This window comes from Schistocerca piceifrons, chromosome 6 (genome assembly GCF_021461385.2).
Source record: "Schistocerca piceifrons isolate TAMUIC-IGC-003096 chromosome 6, iqSchPice1.1, whole genome shotgun sequence".
NCBI classification, from domain to species: Eukaryota; Metazoa; Arthropoda; class Insecta; order Orthoptera; family Acrididae; genus Schistocerca; species Schistocerca piceifrons.
In genome coordinates this window covers 14,977,179-14,989,524 of record NC_060143.1, presented here as the reverse complement: position 1 = coordinate 14,989,524, position 12,346 = coordinate 14,977,179, and the positions used below count along the sequence as shown (strand labels likewise).

Sequence of the window (12,346 nt, the reverse complement as noted above, 5' to 3'; positions counted from 1 at the left end):
TAGACGTTGTGAGAGAGCAGAATGGGGTGCTCCGCGGAACTCACGGACTTCGAACGTGGGCAGGTGATTGGGTGTCACTTGTGTCATACGCCTGTACGGGAGATTTCCACACTCCTACATATCCCTATGTCCACTGTTTGCGATGTGATAGTGAAGTGGAAACGTGAAGGGACACGTACACCACAAATGCGTACAGGTCGATTTCGTCTGTTGACTGACAGAGACCGCCGACAGTTGAACAGGATCGTAATGTGTAATACGCAGACATCTATGAGACCACCACACAGGAATTCCAAACTGCATCAGGATCCACTGCAAGTACTATGACAGTTAGGCGAGAGATGAGAAAACCTGGATTTCACGGTCGAGCGGCTGCTCATAAGCCACACATCACGCCGGTAAATGCCGAACGAGGTCTCCCTTGGTGTAAGGAGAGTGAACAATGGACGATTGAACAGTAGAAAAACGTTGTGTGGAGTACGAATCACGGTACGCAATGTGGCGATCCGATGGCAGGTTGTGGGTATGGGGAATGCCCGGTGAACGTCGTTTGGCAGTGTGTGTAGTGCCAACAGTAAAATTCGGAGGTGTTGGTGTTATGGTGTTCAAAAATGGTTCAAATGGCTCTAAGCACTAAGGGACTTGACATCTGGGGTCATCAGTCCCCTGGACTTAGAACTACTTAAACCTAGCTAACCTAAGAACATCACACACATAGATGCCCGAGGCAGGACTCGAACCTGCGACCGTAGCAGCAGCAGCGCGGTTCCGGACTGAAGCGCGCAGAACCGCTCGACCACAGCGGCTGGCTGTGTGGTCGTGTTCTTCATGCAGGGGCTTACCCCCCTTTTTGTTTTGCGTGGCACTATCACAGCACAGGCCTACATTGATGTTTTATGCACCTTTTTGCTTCCCACTGTTGAAGAGCAATTCGGGGAAGGCGATTGCATCTTTCAACGCGATCGAGCACCTGTTCATAATGCACGGCCTATGGCGGAGTGGTTACACGAGAATAAGATCCCTGTAATGGACTGGCCTGCACAGAGTCCTGACCTGAATCCTATAGAGCACCTTTGGAATGTTTTGGAACGCCGACTTCGTGCCAGGCCTCACTGACCAACATCGATACCTCTCCTCAAGTGCAGCACTCCGTGAAGAATAGGCTGCCACTCCCCAAGAAACCTTCCAACACCTGACTGATGTGCTTATGAATAACTCTGTATATTGGATATCTTTTGAGTCACACACACACACGCACACACAGAGCGCTAGCTGATGGTGGCGTGGTTGATGTTGCAGCAGCAGCTGCCGGAGGAGAACCGCGCGCTGCGCCTCAAGGACGGCGGCACGGTAGCGGTGGCGCCGCAGGCGGCGGCTGCGGCGGTGGCGGCGGCGGCGGCCGCTGCGGCGGCGGCGGCGGCAGCGGCGGCGGCCAGCACGCGCGCGGCGCCCACGGACTCGCGGCTGGCCTGGGGTTACTTCGACGAGCGCGCCTACGTCCAGAAGGGCGCCCTGCGGCCCGGAGAGGACCCCTACGCCCGCAACAGGTTCAACCAGCAGGCCAGCGACCGCCTGCCCAGCAACCGCGACATCCCCGACGAGCGGAGCCCTCAGTGAGTACTCGTGCCGCTCTTTCGTACACCTGTCACTGTCTGACAGAGTAGTGAAGCGTCCAATAGACGTGTTCGGATGTCAGCGTACTTCGTACACATACACTCTATTTGCGGGTGTGTAACTGATTCGAGATGCAATTCTTTATGACAGGTAGAACGGTCGCCAAATTGCGGTAGTGTGGTGTGCGTACTGTAAGACCTTCACTACACACACCATCAGATTATTTGACTTGTCGCTCTAACGAAGTAGGCGAGTGTCAGCAATGTGTCTCGTGGTCTTATCGTGGCGTGTTTATCTTCTGCCGTAAGGTCAGACGATAGAAGTGCCACTTGCACGCTTAGAATGGCAGATTGACGGTGACCAACTAATGCAGACCGGTACAGACTGGTGCAGACAAATGCAGTGTGATCCGCGAGGAGAAAAGGTTCTACGTTAGCAGCAATCTCATTGGCTGCGTTACATATTAATACGCTGATCAGCGGAAGCAGAATTTGGTCCGTCTCTATGGCAGCGCCATCTCGTAGTGCGGAGACGGACGAGCGCTGCGCCTGCGCCGTTGTGCTTAGCGGGGCGCGCTCTAGTGGGAAAGTTGTGTACGCTCTGACTACGCGGAACTATGTGCACAACAGTTAGTGTTGACACTTATTACTAGGTCTGTTAGACTACATACTGCGATGACAGAAGTCATGAAATAGCGATATGCGTATGTACAAATGGTGGTGGTATCATGTACACAATATATAAAAGGGCAGGGCATTGGCGGAGCTGTCATTTGTACTCTCGTGTTTCACGTCAAAAGTTTTCGGACGTGATGATGGCCGCACGACGGGACTTAATAAACTCTGAACGCGGAATGGTATTTGGAACTAGATGCGTGGGACATTCCATTTTGGAATTCACTAGTGAATTCAGTATTCTGAAATCCACAGTGTCAAGAGTGTGCCGAGAACGCCAGATTCCAGGCATTACCTCTCACCACGAACAAATCAATGGCCGACGGCCTTCACTTAACGACCGAGAGGCGCGGCGCTTGCGTTGAGTTGTCAGTTCTAACAAACCAGCAACACTGCATGAAATAACCGCAGAAATGAATGTGGGATGATATGTACGACGAAGGTATCCGTTGGGGCAGTGCGGCGAAATTTTATGTTGATAGGCTATGGCAGCAGACGGCCGACGCGAGTGCAATTTGCTAACAGCACGAATCGTCTGTTGCGCTTGTCCAGAGCTCGTGGACATATCGGCTGAACCCTACGCGACTGGAAAATCGTGGGCTGGTGAGATGAGTCCCGATTTCAGCTGCTAGGAGCTAATGGCTGGATTCGACTGTGGCGCAGACCCCAGGAAGCCGTGGACCGAAGTTGTTAACAATGCACATTGCAAGCTGGTGGTGCTCCATAATGGAGTGGGCTGTGTTTACATGGAATGGACTGCCGAGCGGGTCATTGACTCGAAATGATTATGTTCGGCTACTTGGCGACCATTTGCATCATTTCATGGACTCCATGTTGCCAAACAACGATGGAATATTTATGAATGAAAGTGTGCCTAGCCACCAGCGCACAGTTGTTCGCGGCTGGCTTGAAGAATATTCTGTACCATTCGAGTGAATGATTTGATTACCCAGAACGCCCGACATGTGTTGTATTGAACGCTTATGGGACATAAGAGAGAAGTCGGTTCATGCACCAAATCCTGCAGCAGCATCAACACTTCCGCAGTTATGGACGGCTCTAGAGGCAGCATGGCCGGAGGGGACTTTCAGCGGCTTGATGAGTCCATGCCACGTCGAGCTGCTACACTACGCCGGCAAAAAGAGGGTGTGGGTGGGTGTGAATTCCTAAGGGACCAAACTTCTGAGGCCATCGGTCCCTAGACTTACACACTACTTAAACTAACTTAACGCTAAGGACAACACTTACACCCATGGCCGAGGGAGGACTCGAACCTCCAGCGAGAGGGGCCGTACGATCAGTGACATGGCGCCTCTAACCGCACGGCCACTCCGCGCGGCGCAAAAAGAGGTCCGACGCGATAGTAGTGAGCATGCCATTTTTGTCATCTCAGTGTCTAAGGGGCGTTAACAGTGCCAGGTGCTGTGTGAACACGGTGAAGTAGACGGAGATACGGCGTACTCATGCGAGACAGCGTTATCAACACGTGCGTTATCAACACGTGCAGAGTTTTCTCAGCATTTTATAGTCTTAGGTGGAGATTTCAATTTACCAGATATAGACTGGGACACTCAGATGTTTAGGACGGGTGGTAGGGACAGAGCATCGAGAGCCATTATACTGAGTGCACTATCCGAAAATTACCTCGAGCAATTAAACAGAGAACCGACTCGTGGAGATAACATGTTGGACCTACTGATAACAAACAGACCCGAACTTTTCGACTCTTTAAGTGCAGAACGGGGAATCGGTGATCATAATGCCGTTGCAGCATCCCTGAATATGGAAGTTAATATGAATATAAAAAAAGGGAGGAAGGTTTATCTGTTTAGCAAGAGTAATAGAAGGCAGATTTCAGACTACCTAACAGATCAAAACGAAAATTTCTGTTCCGACACTGACAATGTTGAGTGTTTATGGAAAAAGTTCAAGGCAATCGTAAAATGCGTTTTAGACAGGTACGTGCCGAGTAAAACTGTGAGGGACGGGAAAAACCCACAGTGGTACAACAACAAAGTTAGGAAACTACTGCGAAAGCAAAGAGAGCTTCACTGCAAATTTAAATACAGCCAAAACCTCTCAGACAAACAGAAGCTAAACGATGTCAAAGTTAGCGTAAGGAGGGCTATGCGTGAAGCGTTCAGCGAATTTGAAAGTAAAATTCTATGTACCGACTTGACAGAAAATCCTAGGAAGTTCTTGTCTTACGTTAAATCAGTAAGTGGCTCGAAACAGCATATCCAGACACTCCGGGATGATGATGGCATTGAAACAGAGGATGACACGAGTAAAGCTTTTTCCAAAGCTGTTTCACAGAGGAAGACCGCACTGCAGTTCCTTCTCTAAATCCTCGCACAAACGAAAAAATGGCTGACATCGAAATAAGTGTCCAAGGAATAGAAAAGCAACTGGAATCACTCAATAGAGGAAAATCCACTGGACCTGACGGGATACCACTTCGATTCTACACAGAGTACGCGAAAGAACTTGCCCCCCTTCTAACAGCCGTGTACCGCAAGTCTCTAGAGGAACGGAGGGTTCCAAATGATTGGAAAAGAGCACAGGTAGTCCCAGTCTTCAAGAAGGGTCGTCGAGCAGATGCGCAAAACTATAGACCTATATCTCTGACGTCGAAGTGTTGTAGAATTTTAGAACATGTTTTTTTGCTCGAGTATCATGTCGTTTTTGGAAACCCAGAATCTATTATGTAGGAATCAACATGGATTCCGGAAACAGCGATCGTGTGAGACCCAACTCGCTTTCTTTGTTCATGAGACCCAGAAAATATTAGATACAGGCTCGCAGGTCGATGCTATTTTTCTTGACTTCCGGAAGGCGTTCGATACAGTTCCGCACTGTCGCATGATAGACAAAGTAAGAGCCTATGGAATATCAGACCAGCTGTGTGGCTGGATTGAAGAGTTTTTAGCAAACAGAACACAGCATGTTGTTATCAATGGAGAGACGTCTACAGACGTTAAGGCAACCTCTGGCGTGCCACAGGGGAGTGTTATGGGACCATTGCTTTTCACAATATATATAAATGACCTAGTAGATAGTGTCGGAAGTTCCATGCGACTTTTCGCGGATGATGCTGTAGTATACAGAGAAGTTGCTGCATTAGAAAATTGTAGCGAAATACAGGAAGATCTGCAGCGGATAGGCACTTGGTGCAGGGAGTGGCAACTGTCCCTTAACATAGACAAATGTAATGTATTGCGAATACATAGAAAGAAGGATCCTTTATTGTATGATTATATGATAGCGGAACAAACACTGGTAGCAGTTACTTCTGTAAAATATCTGGGAGTATGCGTGCGGAACGATTTGAAGTGGAATGATCATATAAAATTAATTGTTGGTAAGGCGGGTGCCAGGTTGAGATTCATTGGGAGAGTCCTTAGAAAATGTAGTCCATCAACAAAGGAGGTGGCTTACAAAACACTCGTTCGACCTATACTTCAGTATTGCTCATCAGCGTGGGATCCGTACCAGATCGGGTTGACGGAGGAGATAGAGAAGATCCAAAGAAGAGCGACGCGTTTCGACACAGGGTTATTTGGTAAGCGTGATAGCGTTACGGAGATGTTTAGCAAACTCAAGTGGCAGACTCTGCAAGAGAGGCGCTCTGCATCGCGGTGTAGCTTGCTCGCCAGGTTTCGAGAGGGTGCGTTTCTGGATGAGGTATCGAATATATTGCTTCCCCCTACTTATACCTCCCGAGGAGATCACGAATGTAAAATTAGAGAGATTAGAGCGCGCACGGAGGCTTTCAGACAGTCGTTCTTCCCGCGAACCATACGCGACTGGAACAGGAAAGGGAGGTAATGACAGTGGCACGTAAAGTGCCCTCCGCCACACACCGTTGGGTGGCTTGCGGAGTATAAATGTAGATGTAGATGTAGAAGTGGCTCATTGTGAGTGTCCATTTGATGACTGGTCGACTGGTGCACTGTTCAGATATGTGGGGCACTGGGATGTGACAGTGGTCCGATGTTGGTCTGTCGGCAGCTCGTGGTCTCGCGGTCGCGTTCTCGCTTCCCGAGCACGGGGTCTCGGATTCGATTGCTGGCGAGGTCAGGGATTTTCACCTGCCTCGAGATGACTGGGAGTTTGTGCTGTCGTCAACATTTCACCATCATTCATGAAAGTGGCGAGTTTGGACTGAGCAAAGGTTGGAAATTTGTACGGGTGCTGATAAGCGCGGAGTTGAGCGCCCCACAAACCAAACATAGAGGAATTTAAATTCTGCGAGTAGTGGATTAAAAGCATTGAAAAAAAAAAATTGTTACGTAATTGTAACTGTTCTTGAGGATGAGGCCTTCGTTCTTAGAAATACCGTACACTTGAAAATCTAAAGTTCTTCGAGTACGTCGAGGGTATGACCTTTCTTTATGTAAAATAGAAATTTCTTCAGTGCTTTTCGGTTCGTCACTAGAAATTTACAGATGATCAGCAAAATAGCCGGCCGGTGTGGCCGAGCGGTTAAAAGCGCTACAGTCTGGAACCGCACGACCGCTACGGTCGCAGGTTAGAATCCTGCCTCGGGCATGGATGTGTGTGATGTCCTTAGGTTAGTTAGGTTTAAGTAGTTCTAAGTTCTAGGGGACTTATGACCACAGAAGTTGAGTCCCATAGTGCTCAGAGCCATTTGATCAGCAAAATAGAATGGTTCCTCTTTTTTCCCAATAAACGTTCCTTGTACCTGACACTAAAAGATCTTTCTCGCGATGAAATTTTACGTAGGTAACGTATGTACGTCATGACAGTTGTCATCTTGATTAATCTGTTTTTTTTTGTGATACTTAATTTTCTATGTATTATTTTATAGGGTTTTTCAAAATTTTATTCTCATGAAGACACCCTTAGTAAGTGTCGAAACCTAGGCCAATGCACCAAATAGTTATTTGCAACCGGTTGGCTGTATAATCCCTATGTTTGAAAAAATATATATGGTTCCTGAGAAACAACCATGTTTAAAACTGTCAATCTAGGATGTTTTATGACTCTTCTGCTTGTCCACATCTCTATTCCTTCGAATTTTTTCTTTTGTTTTCCCCAGACATAATTTGTTTTGATTTTTTAACTCAGATAAGTCTTTGTTTTCAAATATTTATTGACTGACGATATATTGTTAAAATTGTAAATGCTGTCCACATTTTTACTCTCGAATATGCGTCAGTGAGTCAAAAAATGAGGGTACTTAACATGGGTTTGCATTAACTTGCCCCCTGTTTACTTGCTGGGAGATTTACCGAAGGACCTTTGTTGTACCTCTCAAAAATACAAATTAGAACGGTCCGAATTGTGTCAGTTTATGATACCAAGATCTGCGTTACCAGTTTTTCCAATAATGAAGTAAAACAACCTCAAAAACTTAATCTGTACATCAGCGCAGTATAAAATTTTGTCGTCGCCATACCACAGCGCGCAACCAATGTACGGGTCACAACTTAACGTTGTTTACTTTCTTAAATAATTATTCACGTTTAGCTGATTAGCAACAACTTTTGAAGCACATTTGCGTTGAGGAACATATTCAGGATCTTTATTTGAGTCATAATTATACACATCATCCTCGGTTTTGTACAAATTGTCTCTGAAAAGCACTTGTGTGGCATGAACACTGCACACGTTGCTACCACTGGTACTTGTGTTTTTCTCACTTACCACTGTTTACATGCACACATCCTGAAAAGTTTTCATTATTGAGAATGTGAAATTAGAGACAGACCTGCCAATGCTTGGCTTATCGTGGAACTGTCAACTAATATGAATAAAGTTTATCACTTACCCTCCTTTGCATGCAATAACTGTTGCCCATCGACTGTCTCTAATCATTGTTTACAGCCGAGGTCTTCATATACTAATATCTGACTCAACTGATCGCTTCTCTATACCAGTCTGGTTTGATTCTAAATAATTCCTAGATCGGTCCATAACACTGGAAACATTCATCGCTGACAACCTCCGACTGCGTCCTTGCAAGTACCTCGGCAATGTATGCAAGGAAAAAATATCTTGGGATAATAAACAATTGAGACGTATGAAGACCAAAAAGCGCACAACAAAATAAATCACTCCAATTTCCTCGGAAGCAGTGCGGTGTATAAAGACTTCATTAAATTGTTTCTTTTCCCAGCTACCGTATCCGCGCTCCAACAAATAACAGCCGCCGAATAACACCATCAGTTTGGGCTACCATTGAAGAACCTTTGCTGCAGCAGAGGTACTGCTATAGTCTGGCGCATCATTGGTGAACTGATGAAAGTCCACTACTGCCAAATGACACTCTGCATCCAAGTCGGCGTGGACCTATCTATCTTCTTCGTTATGCTAGGGATGGCGAGCGACTCGCCAAAGGCGAGTTCAGAATTGAACATTTAGTCTTATCTAATCAGCTAGGGATCAGTACCCATGATGATGGAGAGTTCTAGCTTCTTTGTCGTCCATTGATGTTCAAATTGGTTCAGTTCCCTCCACGCATAATAATATGATACACTGATCAGCCACAACATTACAAGAACCACCTTCTACCGATATAAATCCGTCGAGGCGATGCAGCGTCACCTGGCGAGCAATGCCTGCTAGTCAGACACACTCACGGTGCATGTAGCATCAACGAGCGTGCTGTCCGCGTGCGTAATGGGGAAGCTGCGCGATCTGAGTTTGAGCGAAGGCAGATTGAGATGGCCCGGAGGCTCTGCACGAGCATTTCGGAAACAGCAAGACTTGTCGAATGTTCGACAAGTAGTGTGGTGAATGTCTTGAATACGTGGCAAAACCAAGATGAAACCACATCCAGACATCGTGGGGTTGGGCGCCCACCCCTCATCACAGATATCTGACGTCTTAGGCTGGGCAGACTGGTAACACAGGGTAGGCGGCAGAACTGTGGCGGAATGTCAGATTTTAGTGCTGGGCAGAGTACATGTGTGTGTGGAAACATAGCGCGCCGAACACTGCTAACGATGGGGCTCCGCTGGCAACGGCCCGTGCAGATGTCAAACTTAACACCACAACATCGGCAACTACGACTGAAATGGGCACGTGACCATCGACACTGGACATTGGTGAAGTGACAGAGCTTTGCACTCTCTGATGAATACAGATACACTACTGGCCATTAACATTGCTACACCACGAAGATGACGTGCTACAGACGCGAAATTTAACCGACAGGAAGATGATGCTGTGATATGCAAATGATTAGCTTGTCAGAGCATTCACACAAGGTTGGCGCCGGTGGCGACACCTACAAAGTGCTGACATGAGGAAAGTTTCCAACCGATTTCTGACACACAAACAGCAGTTGATCAGCGTTTCAGCGTTGCCGGGTGAAACGTTGTTGTGATGCCTCGTGTAAGGAGGAGAATTGCGTACCATCACGTTTCCGACTTTGATAAAGGTCGGATTGTAGCCTATCGCGATTGCGGTTTATTGTATCGCGACATTGCTGCTCGCGTTGGTAGAGATCCGATGACTGCTAGCAGAATATGGAATCGGTGGTCCAGGAGAGTAATACGGAACGCCGTGCTAGATCCCAACGGCCTCGTATCACTAGCAGTCGAGATGACAGGCATCTTATCCGCATGGCTGTAACGGATCGTGCAGCCACGTCTCGATCCCTGAGTCAACAGTTGGGGACGTTTGCAAGACAACAACCATCTACACGAACAGTTCGACGACGTTTGCAGCAGCGGGGAGTATCAGCTCAGACACCATGACGCCGCATCACAGACAGGAGCGCCTGCGATGGTGTACTCAACGACGAACGTGGGTGCACGAATGGCAAAACGTCATTTTTCGGATGAATCCAGGTTCTGTTTACAGCATCATGATGGTCGCATCCGTGTTTGGCTACATCGCGGTGAACGCAGATTGGAAGCGTGTAATTGTCATCTCCATACTGGTGTATCGCCCGGCGTGATGGTATGGCGTGCCATTGGTTACACGTCTCGGTTATCTTTTGTTCTCATTGACGGCACTTTGAACAGTGAACGTTACATTTCAGATGTCTTACGACCCTTGGCTCTACCCTTCTTTCGATCCTTTCGAAACCCTACATTTCAGCAGGATAATGCACGACCGCATTTTGCAGGTCCTGTACGGGCCTTTCTGGATACAGAAAATGTTAGACTGCTGCGCTGGCCAGCAAATTCTCCAGATCTCTCACCACTTGAAAGCGTCTGGGCAGTGGTGGCCGAGCAACTGGCTCGTAACAATACACCGGTCACTACTCTTGATGAACTGTGGTATCGTGGTTGAAACTGCATGTGCAGCTGTACCTGTACACGCCATCCAAGCTCTGTCTGACTCAATGCCCGGGCGTATCAAGGCCATTATTATCGCCAGAGGAGGTTGTTCTGGGTACTGATTTCTCAGGATCTATGCACCCAAATTGCATGAAAATGTAATCACATGTCAGTTCTAGTATAATATATTTGTCCAATGAATACCCGTTTATCATTTGCATTTCTTCTTGGTGTTGCAATTTTAATGTCCAGTAGTGTACCTTCCACATCATGCCGATGGCAGGGCGCGAATCCGTCGTCTTCCGGTGAAACAGCTGCTTGACATCCGTCCTACGGGAAATCTGGCGTCCAGCGGAGCTTGTACAAAATACGATGACGGTCAAGCAGAATCTTACACTGGTTGCAGACCGCGTGCATCCTTTCATGATGATCACGTTTCCCGACGGCGATGGCATTTTTCAACAATGTAATCTACCATCTCACAAGGCCAGGAGGGTGATGGAGTGGTTCGAGGAACACAGTGGCGACTTCCAATCGATCTCGCCAAATCTGAGCCTGATCGAACACGTCTGGGATGTGGTTGAACGTGGCATCAGATCCCATGCCCTCCTCCCCTGAATTTACGGGAATTGACTTGTGTGTGCAGATGTGGTGTCCACTCCCTCCAGCTACGTAACAAGACCTTATTGCTTCCATGACACAACGCATTGTCGCTGTTATTCGTGCCAAATATGGACATACCGGCTACTAGGTAGGTGGTCTAATGTTCTGGCTGATCAGTGTATATTTCCATATATTTGCATAAAAGCGATGTGAGGTTAGCGGTCACGGCTGCACTTACATAAGTGACCTGTCCTACATCTATAGCTGGATCTATTCTCCGCGAGCCACTTTACGTTGCGTGGCGGAGCATACTTGCTGTACCTGTGTCTCTTCTTCCTTTCCCTGTACCACTCGCGAATAGCGCGTCCGTTTGAGTTCCAGTTTCTCTGATTTTCACGTTGTGGTCCTTTCCTGAGCCGTGTGTGGGAGGAAGTAATATTTCGCCCGACTCGTCTTGAAGCGCCAGTTTTTGGTATTTCAAGAGAAAACCTCTCCGTGACGCTCAATCCGACTCTTCTGCCGTCTTCCACTTGATTTTCTTGAGCATCCTCGTCAAGCTCTTGCGTGGATTCGACTTTTGGCTGCTGGCCACCTCAGAGGACCATGAAAAATTCGAATGAAAGTATCAGGTAAAGCATATTAACATTCTCAAGATCAAACGTACTATGAACCCAAAGATACTAAGTTCCTTGTCACAGTTACTGGCACCAAAAATAAATGCAAAGAAAAAAAGATAGTACAAGCAGTGTCCAATAAGAAAATAGTTTTCCACGCCAGATTCCATTGTAGAATACTCGACCATAAAAATGAATCTCCGATCTCCATCAAGATGACGTTGGAGTGGATGAAGTCCCCTACTTTGGAATCTCTTACGATAATCTCTTTCAGTCTCGTGCTAGTCTCTCGATTAATTTATCTTAATGTCACTTGCATTTCTCTGTACGAGTGATCTAGTTGCATCTGGTGTGCGAAATTGTTTTCTATTTTGACCCTGCTAGCCCTGCTCTTTACGTATCGCTAGCTGTAAAGAAATACATCAATTTGGTATGCTGCTTGATATTTCTTTTCATTATATAAGCTTATTTCGGCTTTATTACCCTGCTCAGTACATCTGCAAACAATCGTACTTACTTGTAATTTACATTATACATAATTTGTAAATTTGATTTGATGTTTTACTGACGTCCTGACGTTGCAGAC

At 47.0% G+C, this 12,346-nt stretch overlaps 1 protein-coding gene across 1 annotated transcript in view; it reads left to right on the top strand.

The window, feature by feature from the left end:
* The first annotated feature begins 1,275 nt into the window (after nucleotides 1–1,275).
* Nucleotides 1,276–12,346, top strand: part of LOC124802478 (polypeptide N-acetylgalactosaminyltransferase 2-like) — a 189,847-nt gene continuing 178,776 nt past the window's right edge. Inside the window, exon 1 of the mRNA XM_047263286.1 lies at nucleotides 1,276–1,613. Within this exon, the coding sequence (XP_047119242.1) occupies nucleotides 1,276–1,613 (338 nt within the window). The remainder of the gene's footprint in view (nucleotides 1,614–12,346) is intronic.